Source organism: Antedon mediterranea, chromosome 5 (assembly GCF_964355755.1).
Source record: "Antedon mediterranea chromosome 5, ecAntMedi1.1, whole genome shotgun sequence".
Taxonomy (NCBI): domain Eukaryota; kingdom Metazoa; phylum Echinodermata; class Crinoidea; order Comatulida; family Antedonidae; genus Antedon; species Antedon mediterranea.
In genome coordinates, this window is record NC_092674.1 from 5,846,679 (window position 1) to 5,865,274 (window position 18,596).

Genomic DNA, 18,596 nt, shown 5'->3' on the forward strand with positions numbered 1-18,596 from the left:
ATAACAAGTTTCTTACCAACCAATTAAAATTCACTTTATTTAAATACTAGAAAGACTAATAATATTAAAAACCGTTAATAAACCATCATCATTGAAGACATCCATAAGAACAGAATGACTGGTCACTGTATGTCAGAGCAAGAAAGTTTGGAAGCACTTAAACCATAAGAGTAATAAACCTCTCATAAAAAAAGGAACCAGAAAGAATGAGTTTGGAAGATTAAATCTCTCTTAAAACAAGGAAGGAACTATTTTGGAAGAATTTAAATTAGAAGATTAAATCTCTCTTGAAACAGCAGAAGAACCTGAAGGAACTACAGGTAGTTTGCGGGAACTTTAATAAAAAAATTAAATCTCTCTTAAAACAGCAGAAGAACCTGAAGGAACTACAGGTAGTTTGCGGGAACTTTAATAAAAAAATTAAATCTCTCTTGAAACAGCAGAAGAACCTGAAGGAACTACAGGTAGTTTGCGGGAACTTTAATAAAAAAATTAAATCTCTCTTAAAACAGCAGAAGAACCTGAAGGAATTAGTTTGGAAGAACTTAAATCAGAAAATTAAGTCTCTCTTAAAACAGCAAACGAATCTGAAGAAACTAGTTTGGAAGAACTTAAACCAGAAGAATAAATATCTCTTAAAACAGCAAACAATCTAAAGGAACTGGTTTGGAAGAACTTAAATCTAGATTAAATCTCTCTTAAAACAGCAAACAAAACTGAAGGAACTAGTTTAGAAGAACTTAAATCAAGATTAAACCTCTCTTAAAACAGCAGAAGAATCTGAAAGAACTAGTTTGGTAGAACCTAAACCAAAAGAATAAATCTCTCTTAAAACAGCAAACAAATCTGAAGGAACTAGTTTGGAAAACTGAAATCAAGATTTAACCTCTTTTAAAACAACAGAAGAATCTGAAGGAACTAGTTACCAACTTAACTTAAATCAGAAGATTAAATCTCTCTTAAAACAGCAAAAGACCCAAAGGAACTAGTTTGAAAGAACTTAATTCAAGATTTAACCTCTTTTAAAACAGCAGAAGAACCTGAAGGAACTGACTGGCTAGAAAGAACTAGTTTGAACGAACTTAACTTAAATCAGAAGATTAAATCTCTCTTAAAAAAGCAAAAGAACCCAAAGGAACTAGTTTGGAAGCAGATTGAAATTATTGGAACTAACAGTTCACAAAAGTGCATTTTAGCATCCTACTTTCATATTGTGACAAGAACTTAAAAGGCACCAAACAAAATGAACAGCACAGACGGAGACAGATTAATTGAAAATAATAATAAATCCATGACATTACTTGTCATTGTATTACTGTTATCAATTATATCAATAATTACTAATATAATAGTAATAATTACATTTGTTTTAACTAAAAAATTATGGAAGAAACAAAATGTGTTTATAGTATCTCTTGCATTGTCTGATATAGTTACAAGTGCTATCATAACTGTCAGTGTTATTGCAGATTTTAATAGAACACATGGTGTAGGCTTTCATTATTCTAAAATATCTAACTTTGATACATTTACTTTACTTTATGCTACAACAACCACTTCTATCCTTACATTTACTGCCATCGCAGTAGATCGTTACATAGCCCTTGTTTGGGCACCGTTTAATTACAACACAATCGTAACACCTAAACGATGCATCATTGCATGTATCCTAATCTGGTCTATTCCAATTGTTTGTTACTTTGGGTCAGAAAACATACAAATAAATGCACAAGTACATGCACAAATACATGCAAAAATACATGCAATAATATATACAAGCTGCTTTTTTCTACTTCTTTGTTTTACATGTTACCTTTATCTTAACATTTATCAGAGTTTGAGCCATCAGAATTCAGCTGTGATTCAACAAAACGCAGAGGAAATTGAACGTTCTAAAAAACTTGTCAAAACATTCTTAACTATAATTGGAGTATTTATCATTTGTATGTTCCCAACTTTCTGCTATTCAGTTACGTATGCTGTTGGAATTTATACAGAACTGAATACAGATAATTCAACCAATACTTATTATGTCTCAATGCTTGCTACTTTAAACTTTCTGGCTAATCCTATTATATACTGGTGGAGATTGAGAGAATTTCGTTTGGCAATTCTTAGACATATCCCTTATTTAAAGAGGCACAGACCAAATAGCATAGCTCCTATCAACTGAACAAACATTTAGGACAGAAAAAGGATTAGGATACAAAAATAGATTAATTTAAAGCTACTTTTAACTATGATTTTAACTAAGGAAGAATTTAGGACAGAATTTAGGACAGAAAAGGGATTAGGATACAAAAATAGATTAATTTAAAGCTACTTTTAACTATGGTTTTAACTAAGTAAGAATTTAGGACAGAATTTAGGACAGAAAAAGGATTAGGATACAAAAATAGATTAATTTAAAGCTACTTTTAACTATGGTTTTAACTAAGTAAGAATTTAGGACAGAATTTTAGGACAGAAAAAGGATTAGGATACAAAAATAGATTAATTTAAAGCTACTTTTAACTATGATTTTAACTAAGTAAGAATTTAGGACAGAATTTAGGACAGAAAAAGGATTAGGATACAAAAATAGATTAATTTAAAGCTACTTTTAACTATGGTTTTAAGTAAGTAAGAATTTAGGACAGAATTTACTGGACAGAAAAAGGATTAGCATACAAAAATAGATTAATTTAAAGCTACTTTTAACTATGGCTTAAGTAAGAATCAATGTATTTGTATTTTTGTATTTTATCTGTACTATATTTTAACTTAACCAAACAATTTAAAACCACATGTTTGACTGGAAAATAATAATGAAATAGAATTATGGTCCTCAGTTTTTTCCACAGAAGCAAAATTTACCGGAATAAATTAATTCTTCTGGACAGTAAGAAAATATAACCTAACAATTGGAGGCTATATTTTGTCAAAATCTATAAAGTTCAATATGTTTTGACACTTTTTAAAAATCTAGATTTAGAGTTGACTAAATTAGAAATTATCATCTGCATGTCACTGTTGTAACTGATTAATTCAATTTTAATATAAATAAGACTGAATACAAATTATTGCAAATTGTGTTAAAAATGTGTAGTTAGATAATATTACAGTAATAATTGCAAATTGTGTTAGAAATGGCTGTTAGATTAAATAAGTAAATATTAAACTTCAATCAAAAATATCAATGGATATAATTTAATATAATATCTCATCTCTTTTAATGAACTGAATAACAGAAGTGTGTCAGGGACTTACCACAACATTGAATTACAGTTGGAAAACTGAAACGCATAGGAGTACTTTTCTGAAAGATGGCTCTGAAAATCCCACGCATATTAACATAAAGGTTTTAAAGCAGAGTATCATAAATCAACCAGAAGGAACTTGTGTGAAAGAAGATATCAAATATCCCATAAACAAATCGGCCTTAAACCAGCATAAAGAACCAGATGAAACTAGTGTGAAAGCAGACACAATCTGCTAAGATTAAATCGTGCTTAAACCTGTATACTGGAAGGAACTAGCAGGAAGCAGGTGAGACAAGAAATAGTAAATCTCTCTTAAAATAGCATAAAGAACCAGAAGGAACTAGTGTGAAATAAGACAAAATCTGCTAAGATTAAATCTCTCTTAAACCTGTATACTGGAAGGAACTAGCAGGAAGCAAGTGAGACAAGAAATAGTAAATCTCTCTTAAAATAGCATAAAGAACCAGAAGGGACTAGTGTGAAAGCAGATAAAGTATGCCACAAAATCTGTCTTAAACCAGCATAAAGAACCAGATGGAACTAGTGTGAAAGCAGACACAATCTGCTAAGATTAAATCGCTCTTAAACCTGTATACTGGAAGGGACTAGCAGAAAGCAGGTGAGACAAGAAATAGTAAATCTCTCTTAAAACACCATGAAAGCAAAAAAAAAACCAGTAATAATTAGATTGTACTGAGCACTTCATGGCAGATATTTTCAAGAAGTTGACAGAAGGAGTCTAAAGAAAATAAGAGGGACTTTTTTTTCAATTTGATTATAAATGTCCTATCACTATCTATTTTTACATTGACAATTTCTTATGCTTAACTTTACAAACGTTTTTAAGCATCATTGAAATGAATAGCATAGTAAGAAATGGTTCTTCACCAATTGAAAGGATTGATATACCAATAACACTAGTTGTAGTTGTATTGTTTTTAGCAATAATTTCAGTGATTACTAATATAATAGTTATAATCACTGTTTTTTCAATTAAAAGATTATGGAAGAAACAGAATGTGTTTATCATATCTCTTGCGTTGACTGATGTGGTATCAAGTGCTGCATTGATCGCTACTACTATAGTTGATTTAACTATAACATATGATCTACAAATATCATCAAAACTTCCTTATTTAAATACTTTGTACATATCTCTGGCCACTACATCTATGTGTATGTTTGCTGCCATCGCAGTAGATCGTTCCATAGCCCTTGTTTGGGCACCGTTCAATTACGACACAATTGTAACACCTAAACGATACATCATTGCATGTATCCTACTCTGGTTTATTCCAATTTTGTGTTACTTTTTGTCAGCAAAAACACAAATACAAGGAATAATATTTGCAACTTGCTTTTTGGTACTTCTTTGTTTTACAAGTTATCTTTATTTTAACATACACCGATGTCTGTGCCATCAGAATTCAGCCGTGATTCAACAGAACGTGGAGGAAATTGAACGTTCTAAAAAACTTATTAAAACATTTTTAATCGTAATTGGAGTATTTGTCATTTGTATGTTGCCATCTTTCTACATTTCTCTTATGTTTTCTGTTGGAATTTATACTGGATTTAATACAGAAGTTTTAAAACGATTGTATTATGTCGCAGTGCTTGCTCTATCAAACTCTCTGGCTAACCCTATTATTTACTGGTGGCGGTTGAGTGAATTTCGTTTGGCTATTCTTAGGCATATTCCTAATATACGAAGGCACAGAAGTCCTAATAGCATAGCTTCTTTTACCTAAAAACACTTAAAAAAAAACTGTTTTTTTACTCAGAATATAAACAGTTGGTACCGACTGGAAAAATTCCATTAATGAAAAAAAATATTTTTCAACATTGCTTGACTGACAACACCGATTAATTCAAAGACGGATATTAAAACAACATGAATGTTTATGAGTTGAATAAGGAGACAATTTTCATGAATTAAAGATTGCCTTTTAACATGATGAAGTTGAGTAAAATAGTACAGTCCAGCTTTGAACTCATGTGGGTGGATAGAAAACAGAATAGATGATGAAGACTGGATTGTTTGTTTATCTATTGATTACATCATTGGTTTTATATTACATACAGTAAGTTATTGTACACACTCCTGATGTTTTTGTATTCATACCAAAAATAGAAATTCTGTTACATGTGTCTTGTTACACATTGTGTTCTTCAATTATACTCATATATACAGTAAATTGATATAATTCAATTATCTATAACAAATTTAAAAAACACAAATTGTGTTATGAAACAACAGACAATTATTACAGTAATAATTGTTTACCTGATAAATAGGAAATATAAAACTTCATTCATAAACATAATGAATATAACTTTTTATTTCTTCACAAATGAACTGAACAGAAGTCACTCAATAGAATGGCATTATATTGCAGGATAATAGAAACACAGTGCAGTACTTTTCCCAGGAAAAAAAACCAAAAAACTATAGTGTGAAAACAGGTAATAAACTATGCTACAACAAAACCTGTCTTAAACCACCATAGAGAACCAGATGAGACCGGTGTTAAAGCAGAAAAAATATGCTTTTCTAGGACAAAATCTGTCTTAAACAGCATATGAACCAGACAGGACCGGTGTAAAAGCAGATAATCACCCTTAAACCTGTATACTGGAAGGAAGAACCAGACGGTGTGAAAGCAGATTAAATCAAATCTGTCTTAAAATTACAATAATAACAATTATAATCGACGTTGATTGTACTCTTTTTGGAAGAGACTTCCAATTTTGGAACATGAATTTTCAAGCAGTTTTGTTTTTCAAGTTTTCTTTATTTTAACATTTACCAGAGTTTGTGCCATCAGAATCCAGCTGTGATTTAACACAGAGGAAATTGAACGGTTGAAAAAACATTTGTCATAATAATAGGAGTATTTGTTATTTGTTTGTTCCCAATGTTTTACTATGCTTTTATGTTTGATGTTGGACTTTATACAGAATCTAATACATACACTTTAACTGTATTTTATTATGGATTATTGCTTGCTATTTTAAACCCTCTGGCTAACCCTATTATTTACTGGTTGAGGTTAGAAGAATTTTGTTTGGCCATCCTAAGACGTATCTCTATGAATCGTCTAGGTAATGAACTGAAACAGGTATATAGTTTACAATAATTTATTTATTTATTTTGGTATAAAAAATATAAAATACAGAGCGGCAGCTGGGCTAAAATGCTTGCATTACAAAATAAGACAAGACAGCTAACAATTACATATAAAAATACAAAACAGAATTTACAAAGTCCTTAATATTGCACAAAGCTAAGAATATTGATGTTTAGTATAAAAATAATGAATGTTCATTAATAGATGGTACAAATAATTTCATGACATGACTGATGATGAGATTCTAAATGACTAGAATCAACTTAAGTGTATTATTGTACAAATGAATAGATTTTATTAGTTATGAAAATATGTAAGGTTAGTCAAAAATAGCAAATATGTAGGCTAATGTATTAAAATCTCAGCCAAATACACCAGTTCATTGAGTAAGATAAAAATATAAAAGTCATGATAATATTAGTGAAAAAATAAAATGAAAACAACATACACTAGACTTTCTCTCGTTTTTTCTAGTTCATCAAATTCAGCCCGTTTTTCTTTTACGACCTGCACTGCCTTCTTACATGCCTCTACGTCATTCTTCTCCAGAACGTCCTCGTTTGGTTTGAATTGATGCCAACGTGCCGAAAACTTCTCAAGTTCAGAAGAGAATGCCTTGACTCTCGACTCAACATTATTTTTCATGACAGAAATCTGATAAAAAATTAAAATAAATTGATTTCTTTAAAGTGAGTTTAAGCCAATTGGTACAGGCCAATATAACAACAGGATGATGAGCTCCGGTGAATCAAAGAGTTCATCTGTGGTTGCGACCCGATCAGTACCATGCCTAAAAAACGCTTGACTGATTTTAGATTGGCCAATTGGTTTCCTCAAACATACACCGCGCAAATAGTACAATGCTGTAGCTGCAACTAGTATCAGTCAATCATAAGATCAAAGGACTGTTACAAGTTCCTATCTTGGCGAGGCGAGCTCAGCATCCATTTCTTTGATTGCCTTGGTTGATACTAATGACCTAGAATAATCTAAAAGAATGAAACCTCACCTGCTCTCTGACCATTAACTGATGACTTTCCATCATAAGTTCAAACTTGTCCCATTTTGCTTTCAGTTGCCCAAGCTGTTCTACTCCAGTAGCAGCCACAGACCGCAACAACCGGTTCTTAGTTTCTGCAATATCAAATTGTGGCTGGATCTGGAGAAAGTGAAACATATTCATAGAGTAAAAATAAATGTAATTTGAACTGTGTCTTTAATGTTATATATACATTATTTCTAGTCGGTCTCGTAAACAGGAATCTGGCAACTATCGTTCTCAAAAAGTTAAAGACAAAGAAATTTCACGCTAAGCTCCGCCCACTTTGTTAAAGCTCTTGAATAAATAATGAGCACTGTCCTGTGGCTTCTCATCGTGTTTCGTAAAGCTATTGACCGGAACAACAACAAAATAAAGTAGTGAATTGGTGTTTTACTGTACAGTATATACTTGCCTCCAACCTCAAGGTCCTGATTTCGCTCACGACTGCTTCTACTCCATTCCCCCAAGCCTCAAATAATTTACTATAGATTTGGATTTTTATAAAAAAAAATTATTGATCAAAATCGCCATAACTGGAAACATTACTTACAATTGGTTTCGTGGTCACAAGTTCTGTATGCCTAGCATTTGCTTGACCTATCTCTTGAACCGTTTGAGGTCGGGTCGATAGTGACTCTATAGCCTCTGTTACAAACTTGTCTATATCTGTCACATGGCTGTTGATAGATCGGCGAAGAGAGTTGAGGAGAGCATCAAAGAGCTGTTGAATATGGTCATCAATCACACCTCTTACCGGTGTTGTTGATACGGTGATACAGTCAACCTTAATTTGGCTATACAAAAGTATTAGAAAATAAAAACTATTATTAAACTCTGTCGACACTAGCAAACTACTGTAGTTTGACAAAAGAAGTGTGATGTGCCCAAATATGGCAGTGATATGCCCAAATATGGCAGTGATATGCCGAAATATGGTAGTGATATGATAGTGAATGATTATCATGTCCCTATATGTGCATATCACATTGTTTTGTTACATAAACTTTTATAGTGTAGACAGAGCTTTACATAATGAAAATGTTGACTTTGAAGGCTAGCTATTACAACTATTCTTTCAAAGCCGTTGAATTTATAGAGGGCGCATAGAAAAGATAGGTTATGCGACATATTTTTACAAGCAAGTTATTTTGACTGAATGATCAGTGTGTGAGGTTATGGATCTAAAACACCTGAGATCAAAACCCATCAAGATCACTGGACTTGGTCGTGGTTTAATTGACTAGGCAATATAACATGTCATATCACCCTTTTGGGTAATATAACATTTTCTATCTTCGTCACGGTAGCCATTTCGACTAACATTTTCAAATTCACATAGGCTCAGGGCTGCAAATTAAGGGGTATTTGGTCGCATTTGCGACCTAATTTTTCTGTTTGCGACTAAAGAAACAGAATAGGTCGCGCATAGCGCGACAAGATCGTCTGCTTGTGCGAGTTGTTTCAAATTGAAGTCGGGTGTGTTTTCCCTATTTCAAACACTGTGTAATTTAATCTCTCTACTACGGAAGGCTCAGGAGTTTCCACTAGTCACCGCCGCCGCAAAGGTGTCAGGTTCATTCAAGCGTACAAAGCCCCTAAACATTTTACACTCGTTGTGATTGGAAGTTCGTTGCATGCTGCCTTAACCAATCACACAAAAGGACACCAAACACACAGCACAGTGTGACGCGCGGACGACACAAACCTCGTGGAAAATCACCTCCGTTTTAAAGAAGGAATATAAAATCAATTGTACCGCCGTACACAGAAGTTAGCCAGGGCGGGCGCGGTAGATACAAAGGATTGTCGCCGCGCAGTCATCAGCATTTTTTAGGCAGTATAAATGGTTATATCATGATTAATAAATAATGTAATTAATGATATGTATAATAATATCTATTCATTATATAGATTAAACAGCAGTATTGTTTATCAGTAGATTTAATACTTTATTCCAGATTCTGATTATCGAAAATTATATATCAGAGAAAATACCGCAACTTTTCCTACAAAGTAGCTTCGTAGATAAAACAGGCTACGTTGTTGGCTTTGTAGGTTACATTGTTTGGCTTCGTTAGTAACCTCAATAAACAACCTCACGATGTTCTTAGTAAGTAACAAGGTGTGAACATTATTATTTAATGTGTTATTTTTGACTGGCGGAGAGGACCAATTTGTACATTACTAAGAAATATATAATATAATAGTTTTTATTTGTAAATATTTCATTCGTGTGTGTTTTTTTACTCTCAACGGCGAATATAAATTTCTCACAATGTAAACGTAGAGACACGATCCAACACAATGAACTATGCCAACTAATAAAAATAATATAGCGAACGTCCAGTCGATCCAGAAACATGCAAACAAAAAGATCGTAAACAATTCATTCTAAATATAGTATCAGAACGTTCAATCGGTCGCTCAAAAAGACTGCCGACAGAAGACCGTAATTAATACAGACCTAGTTTTTTGGTCACATGTCATGAAACGCGATACTCTGTTTTACCACCGCAAACCTCTCGCATGTTTTTTTTTACTCGGTACGAGGGGGATGGCTACAAAACAGTGTACCTGAATTTTGCGTCACATGAAACGTAATACAGCTCTAAACTGTTCCCACGGTCCACACGTTTTTCCCCTCCAAATTCTGGTCGGGTCTTTTGTCGTAATAATAATTTACAAAGGCCTATGTTAAATCTTAACATGGAATATATATTTATTTTGCATATATTTTGTTGGTGTCCTAGCCAAGGTGTTGTTGTTTTTATAATTCGCTAAACCAAGGTAGGATTGAATCATGTAGGCCGCCGAAACTCTCTCTGCTGAGGGCCCGATTTCGTCTCGTCGGCGGATGTCCTGCCAAATTAGGACAACCGATGTGTAGGGCGGCTACAAAAATTAACGTCTTAGACTAGGATTTTAATTAGCCAACAATATATGTTTGTTTCCATTGTTTATGCTCCTAACTAAAGGCGATGACATTGGTGTTTACAAACCGTACGATCGACGCGTAGATATTATCATAAAATCGTAGGCATGGCAACGAACAATACTTTGGAAATTACAGGATATGTTTAGCCATGGAGGAAATTTTTTCCTCCATGGTTTAGCGAACAATAACCTACGATCTATTTACGCGTAGGCTACGAAAGGTTACGCGTATATACAAAGCAGTAATTTCTTTCTGTACCGTAACAATAATAGATCTTGCGTGAATATAAGTGGCGCATCAGGACCAGTGCCTAAAAAATGTGCATAACCCAAATTAATTGAATTCTTCAGTGCTGAATTTTTATGTGCTCAGAAATCGATTGAAACAACCTATAATTACTCAAAAATCGCCCCCCCCCCAAAGCGGGGCCATTGGCGGCCCCCTGACCCCCAGCCTAAGGTTGTACTGTATTTCATTTTTATACACCCCCCCCCTCTAAACTAAAAACGGATCTGCGCGGATGGGGTTTGAGGGAAGGGGGTTAGTTTGTAGATGAAAAGGTGCTACTAAAAAAATTGGTGGTGCTACCAAAAATTATTATGAGCCATCATAAAAATGTGATAGTGCTACCAAGTAAAAAAGTTAATTTGCAGCCCTGAGGCTATGCAATATAATATATACATACCTTGGCAGTTTTTCTGCATCTCTACCTTTGCCTTTAAGAGCTTTGAAGTTCCTCTCCCAGTCAGGTACTGTATGAAGCTGTTCTTCTATCAGCTTATCAAGATCAACTGAGCCAAGGACAACCCATGGCTTATAATAAAAGAAGATTGAAAAGTAAGGTTAGTCTTAGTAGTTAATATAGAATAGATTAATGAAGAAAACCAGAGAGAAAAATTTACCTTGAATCTATGTAATGCCTGTAAAAGTTTATGGAAAAGCTCCTCAGCTTTGCGGTAAAGAAGAGGGAAGCGGCTTGCATTCCTTTCTATCATCACAGGAAAGATAAGCGTCTGGCCTGGGTGGGGGTCACTTAACCCTTTGAAGTGATTTGGGATACTAATAAACTTCTTTATTTCACGGAAGTACTTTGCTCGAATTTCTTCTAGTGAGGGTCGGAATTGAAGCTTTTGCTGCCTAGGAATAACAAAAACAATATTTAAACGATACTGTACATTATAAATACATAAACAATTTATCTTACGCCTTATCAACAAATTTCAAGAATTACAGATATCCAAAAAAAATAAAATGTTAATGTTAAAAATGTTTAGGAGCTTTTTATTTGAAACAAAAAGTTTAAAATGTCCAGTTTACTGAAAACTCCGGTGTTCATATGCATTTGGGGAAAAATGACTACAAGACATTTGTTTCTAGCCATAAGAGTTTTGAGTAGAAACATACCTGTATACGATTTCCACTTTGATCTCTGGTAGGTTTTCATGTAGAGCTTCCAGGCCCATCTGATACTGGTGTTCCAAGGCCTTGTACAGTTGTCTATCCCAGTGTAGCTTCCATGTTTTCATGTCTTCTAGCTTATAGCCCTATACCATAAAAAAAAATATCAGTTAATTACTAACACTGGTCTACCAACTATTAGGGATCACAACACCTAACTAGCTCTAATGTGTAATCGCTGAAACCACAAAAAAAGCATTAATACAGTGACCTTGTATACAAATTAAAAAAACACTACACTGTAGGACATAATTAACTGTTCACACAAAAAGTGTTTCGTAAACACTGATTTTCTATTTGCAGTGTCCACCGAAAAAGTAAAAGTTTGAGCTCTTTGGATTTTGTGAAACCAGTAGAATATGCTTATTGCCGAAGTAGCTCAGTACCTTGCTGTGTAGATCTGCCATTATGGTTCTGATATCATTCAGGCCTTCCTTCCAACGTGATGGCTGTCTCAGAAGATCTACGTTCATAAGATAGACTACCTGAAATTATAGATAACCAGATACATGTTGTTATTATTATCATCACTTTTTTTAGGACTTTCATTGAACCATGTCTTAAGAAACTCTCTATCAAGAGATGTCTAGTTCTCAAAATTGTTGTGTGAAAGAAGAGGATTTATAAAGCGCTTCTTCATTATAGATCAAAGTATTGTATGTACATAATCGTATTCTACATTAAACTCTGTCTACACTATCAAACTAGTTTGACTAAAAAAATGTGATGTGCCCAAATTTGGAAGTGATACGTCCAAATATGGCAGTGATATGACATCATCATGTACATATACGGGCACATCAAATTTGTTTGTTACATAAAGTTTGCTAGTGTAGATAGAGCAATTTAATTTGTAATTTAACAATCTAATCAACCTTTTCTGAGATAGTATTGTGAATTTTACGTAGCCGCCTGTTCTCGGTGGTCAGGCGCTCAGCTGCAGCCTGCAACTTCTGGATATAGGCTTCCAGTTCTTCTGGATTATCCCAAGTAACTTGCAACTTGCCATCAGATTCCTTCGCACCTTTCTTGGGATTCTTTATGATGTTTTGAAACGCTATGGCTGATGTCAACATCATTGGCCGTTGGCTTGGAATCATCTGTTCAGCTATGGTGTTATGGAAATGAGCCACCTTTAATATGCAAATTAACAAGAAAAAACATTCAATATTACAATATTAATGGTAAGTGGGTGCAACTGACAAGTAAAGACTGCTTACTATATGTAAGTCGAGTAAGCACCTCAAACAAGTCTAACAAGTTTGTTTATTATATATTTATACTGGCCAACCTCTTCAGTCAAAGACTGGTCTCCCCGAGGACCCAGTCTCGAAAGATGTACTAGGTTCTTTAAAGTGCACATGAGCTATATGTGTACACTGGACCTACGGTTTATAGTCCTTATCCGAGAAGACTCGTTCTACCACCAGAACCATGGAGTGCAGTGAGCCTCGAACCCGATGTTATAGCTATGTAATTATGGTTCCACTGCAGCTCGGCCACACACTTAATCACAAATGAAAAAAATTCTCGTTCACAACATTATCAGGACAAAGCCAATAGCAGTAAAATAACATGTAGCGGTAAAATATTTATAATACTTTTAATAAGTTTCTGATTAAATTTCTTGTGATTTAGCAATACACTTACCTGTTTCAGGATAACACCATGTCGGTAAAACTTCTGAGCAATATTTGCCGTGTGTTGGATCTTAGCTGGTATAGCAAAACCGAGACCTTGAAGCTGACGCACTTCACGTAGAAGAGTCACTAACTTGTCACCATAATTGACCACAAGTTTGTCATCTCGTGTGTCAAAGTCCATCAAACGTCCAGTTGTCTGTAAACTACAAAAAGAAGTCAAAATATCGAGAAAAATAAAGCTCCTGTTTTTTAAAATGAAATTAAGTATTGTCTTTAGCTTCTAGCATCGATACAAGTGCTAGTCAGTGGCTGTAATTATTTTGATTGGATGGTAGTTTAACTAACCTCATTGATAGTTTACTTTTATCAGTGTTGTATGCTAATCAGATGTCTTGAGGAAGTTATGATTTAATAACAAAAATAACTCTAAATGTATTAGGCATCATTTTCCATTACATTTGCTTATGATCAATAAACAAATCTTACCCAAGTGGTTTCCTTGTATCTTCAATAGCAGCTTGTGTGTCTTGTGACCAAGTATCAAACTGATCTTGCCGCCAACTCTGCAACTCCTCCAATAGATCCAAAGAATCCTTTCTGAATCGACTGAATCCAGATAGATCATTTAGCAAAGCTTCTGCTGTGTGACTGGTTTCCTCGACCTGATAAACAAGATATTTGATACAAGATAAAATACACTTAGTAACTGGATTTGTAAGATGTAAGCCTATTCTAAAGCTGTCTACACTATCAAACTAGATTGTTTCAAATTAATTTCCTATCATCAGGATTGTGTATGTAAATACCCTTTATTATTTTCCTATATTTAGATGAAGTTTAAATGGACAGGGAAGTACTAGTAATAAAGAATAAATTCAGCAGAAACTGTCAAACAAATAGAAACCTTAGCCTCCAGCTGTCTGACCCAGACAATGTTATTGGTGACCTCTGGTAAGTTCTTGCCCAACTTTGGCTTCCCTTCGTTTACTCTGGTGTTAAAATCCTCCTTGATGATTTTTATGTATTGTTGAAGCTGTTGCAGAAGTGTTTCCCTGAAGACCAAAAAGTATTAATTACTGAGTATAGTGCAGGGTATGGAATTTGGGAAAAATTAGCAGGTGCTTGCATTAAAAATCTTGAGTTCAGATTTAGCCTATGATCAAGCGGTTAAGACAGTGGAACCACCAATATCGACAAGGGTTCGAGTCTCACTCGCTCCATGGTTCTGGTGGTAGAACAAGTCTTCTCAGATAAGGACTATAAACCGTAGGTCCAGTGTACACAAAATGCTCATGTGCACTTTCATGTGTACATCTTTTGATGTGAGTAAGGGGTTACCTAATTGGTGTACTAGTTCACACAGCCACTGTCACACATAGTCACTACTTAAACGTAGGCCTTCTAGTAAGCTTCCTAGTTCTGTTATAATCAATTTGTTGATTGTGGAACTAAATTAGGAGATGGGATTATACTTGGTAATATAAATTGTATATAAAAACAATAATCATATAAAACAAAAATATAACATAATACATTGGCCATAACAGGGGTGCAGAATTCTACTTCTACAAGACCAAAATTAAAAAGGTTTAGTACAAAAACCTCTGCACTCGGGATGTGAAGGATAATAGATAAAACTGCCTACACTATCAAACTAGTTTGACAAAAAAGTGTGATGTGCCCAAATATTGTACATCATCATGTCTATATATGGGCACATAACATTTTTTTGTCTCATCAAATGTGATAGTGTAGACAGAGCTTTAAATGTACCTCTCTGAAACTAGTTCTTTCTTGACGCTGTCTCTTTTGACAAGTTCCTTATAACGCTGGAATTCTCTAAGAAGCTGATGTGAATTTTTGCTCAGCTTTTGAAACTGGCCTCTCAACTTTCCTGCAATCCTCTGTTCCGCTGGTGCCATAGCTAGAAAATAAATTAAAGCATCATGTTACTTATGTTTTTATTTTTCTACATATTTGGAAAGAAAAGTGGTTTTAAAATCTAGTTTTCCTTTCTCGTGTTTTGGGTGTATGGGTAATTTTTTTCTATAGTTAATGTCCCTGAAACATAGATAAACTATAACATCCATTACCGATAGAGAAAAGAAATAAAAGCAAGTGTAAAATTCAATATTCTGAGGCTGTTTATTTCGAAAGGGTTACCCTTCCTTCCAGCTGAACACACAGGGCACCTTATATCCAGGGGCACTGTTAAAATAGCAAAATATAAAAATGTAAACAAACAGAGATGCCTACCTCTTTCATATTGAGACACGGCAGCTCTCCAAAGTGGTTGAGTATATGGGTTGTATTGTAGAGGGTTTAGGCCTGCAAACGGACTGAATGCATCACCAGTTCTCAGTTCTTGCTGCTCCCCAGCTGAAAGAAGCCTTACAAGTTGTTCATGGATACTTCGTAAGGTCATCACCTGAACAAAGAAACAACAAACATGGCATTTGAATAGTGGCTTCTCTGAAATCTTGTTGCCATTATCAAAATACATGTTTTTAATTTCTTTTAAAAAAATGTCATACACATCCAACAGTGAGTAACTCGCCAATTACAGGATGGATAAACTATTTTATAATTCATTGTGCTTATAAACTAAAAGTCTTATTTGAGGCTTAGTGAGTGGAGTTGAAAGAGTCATGAGTTACAATCCTGGCACTATGTTAGGATTGAACCCTGGACGTTGGGATTGGAAGGCAAACACATTAATCACCAAGCTACAGCCCCACTACAACCACCAAGCTACAGTTTCACTACTGTGGAACTTGCATACAAAAACACAGAGCAATATTAAGTAATAAATAATTTAAAGAGATCACTGGCCTAACCTCTTGGAGTCTCACTGACAGTTGTGACAACCCCTCTGGTGTGAATTTGTCATCCTTCCATGGGTTCATGGGCTCAGTCTTCCATAATTGACCAGTCAGCTTCTCACAAGACATAGTCCATTTATCGCAGATTGATATCCCCCTCTGTAGAGCCTCACGGACACGGAAGAAAGGATCACGCCAGATGTCATAGTTGCTTAATTTGCGCTGTACAAATCTGCCGAGTTCTCCACCTAAAATTTGGTATGTAAAAACAATTGTGTTCGTTTGTGAGGGAGAAGCCCATATGCATATAAAATGAAATATTTCAGGCCGTTTCATATTCTTTTATGGGTTGTCTATTCTGGAATAATGGGATGTTAGTTCTATATGGTAGTAGGACCTTAAATATTTTATACAACACAATTTGTATTGTAAATTTGACAATTTATTCACCTATAACATCTAACAAATGTTGCATTCTTCTTCCGGGGTAGGGGTCAAATTCCCCTTGCCTCCAAACCTCATCCACCGCATCGGTGGTTGTTTCAACTATCTGCAGACCTTCGTCCAATGAGAATCCATCCAGATTACCATAATCCCTTGCGATTGGTTCAAACAGGGTTTGAAAATTCTGAGCACGTTCTTTTATGTCTAATGTGTTTCCTGACATGGCTACCTCAGCCCAATACTGGAACTCATCAGTAGGAGTCAGAATACCTATATTAGAAAATAATTGATTGATTGATTGATTGATATTTCAAATTAATTACACAATAAATTTAACATTTTATGCTTTAGGTAAAATATTTGTTTACCTCAATGATTTTAACTTTTATTGTGGGCATGTGGTGCAGTGTGTATGACATTGGACTACTGATTGTGAGGTCAAATTCAAAGCATCGCATTGCTTGTATCCTTAGGCAAGACCCATTACTTAAGTTTATGCTTCTCCCCACCCAGGTGTACAAATGGGTACCTGGTAAGGTCAAGACACAACTCTGCGCTGATTACTACTGTAGCTGCATTATGGGAGTATGTTTCATACATGTTTGATCTAAAATTTGGGTAATAATATGTACAGCACTTAGAGGTTCCACAACAGTAGGTGCTTTATAAATCCAGGATATTATTATTATTAATAGCAATGACTGGATTTCAATACAAAATTGAAAATTAACTCATTATCAAAGTCAGAGAGAAATACTAAGCTCCATTCTAACATTAGTCCTTCATTGGGGCTTATGAAAGATAAAAAAATAATACAGAATCTTATGATACCTCCAAGGCTATCTTCTTTCGCAGGAGACCCTCGCTGAGTCGGGTCTTGTTTGCGGACAACACTGCTTAGCCCAGCTTCCAGTTGACTCAGCAAACTCTGTAGTTTGGGATCAAATCCTTGCGACCATTTCTCATCTTCAAGTAATAAAGGCGCGAACACCTAGAAAGCAAAAAAACAAAAATAAAATGTATTCTACAATGACAATAGATATTCAGTATAGTACATTTTATATTAAATTATTATTATTTAATTATTATCAAAATAAACAGTACTTACTAATACCTAGCCTCATAAACATAACTTAAGCTCTGTCAACACTATCATTCACACTTTATGTGACAACAAAATGTGATGTGCTCATATATGGACATGATGATGTCAAATCTACCATATATAAGCTTATCACTACCATATTTGGGCACAAAAACTAGTTTGATTGTGTAGCCACAGCCTTAGTTTAAGTTGTTTCTGATGCGTCAATGGTTACTTAATCATATTTAAAGTGCCTTGAAAATGTTAAAGAAATTTGTAACTTTACCCTTTTGACTGAATGGTAGAGTGAACTGATAGGAGAGTCAAGCATGCTTGATACAAGTACAACATTATGCAGGTTATCGGGTGTTATCACTACCGGTTGAGACTTGAAGAAGACAAACACTTTGTCTTTTGTTTCACTCGGTTCCACCTGTAAAAAAAATAACATAAATAATATCACTCACAGAATATGACTGAGGTAATAGTTTAATAATTAATGTTAATTAGGATAATAAATAATTTTTTATTAAAATTAATACCTTATTTGAGAGTTGGATGACCTTTTCATTTCCTCTATGTTTTAACTTTGCAGCCAGTAGTGAAACATTTCCATCGTCCAAGAACGAATTAATTTCTGATGTTCCATTTAGCCCGGTGATCTGCGGACTTGAAGTATCAATTGAGAAGTAGTTCCCAAATGTTGTTAGGATAAAATCCTTCCTGGAATCACCCGACCGCATTGTGTTATTCACCAAAATTCATCAATCTAAAATACATTTATCAGAAAAGGTA

The 18,596-nt window shown here is 34.4% G+C and overlaps 1 protein-coding gene across 2 annotated transcripts in view; it reads right to left on the reverse strand.

Moving 5' to 3' along the window:
- Positions 1-18,558, reverse strand: part of LOC140050185 (cytoplasmic dynein 2 heavy chain 1-like) — a 47,520-nt gene extending 28,962 nt beyond the window's left edge. For both annotated transcript variants that reach the window (XM_072095264.1, XM_072095263.1), the window contains exons 1-18: positions 18,344-18,558; positions 18,088-18,234; positions 17,549-17,708; positions 16,724-16,987; positions 16,289-16,521; positions 15,708-15,879; positions 15,225-15,375; positions 14,356-14,503; positions 13,938-14,113; positions 13,459-13,654; positions 12,684-12,941; positions 12,195-12,293; positions 11,755-11,894; positions 11,253-11,487; positions 11,036-11,163; positions 7,966-8,209; positions 7,383-7,532; positions 6,822-7,027 (exon numbers count right to left, since the gene is read on the reverse strand). In XM_072095264.1, the coding sequence (XP_071951365.1) occupies positions 6,822-7,027; positions 7,383-7,532; positions 7,966-8,209; positions 11,036-11,163; positions 11,253-11,487; positions 11,755-11,894; positions 12,195-12,293; positions 12,684-12,941; positions 13,459-13,654; positions 13,938-14,113; positions 14,356-14,503; positions 15,225-15,375; positions 15,708-15,879; positions 16,289-16,521; positions 16,724-16,987; positions 17,549-17,708; positions 18,088-18,234; positions 18,344-18,544 (3,308 nt within the window). In that variant the 5' untranslated portion in view covers positions 18,545-18,558. The remainder of the gene's footprint in view (positions 1-6,821; positions 7,028-7,382; positions 7,533-7,965; positions 8,210-11,035; positions 11,164-11,252; positions 11,488-11,754; positions 11,895-12,194; positions 12,294-12,683; positions 12,942-13,458; positions 13,655-13,937; positions 14,114-14,355; positions 14,504-15,224; positions 15,376-15,707; positions 15,880-16,288; positions 16,522-16,723; positions 16,988-17,548; positions 17,709-18,087; positions 18,235-18,343) is intronic.
- Between the last annotated feature and the right edge of the window lie 38 nt (positions 18,559-18,596).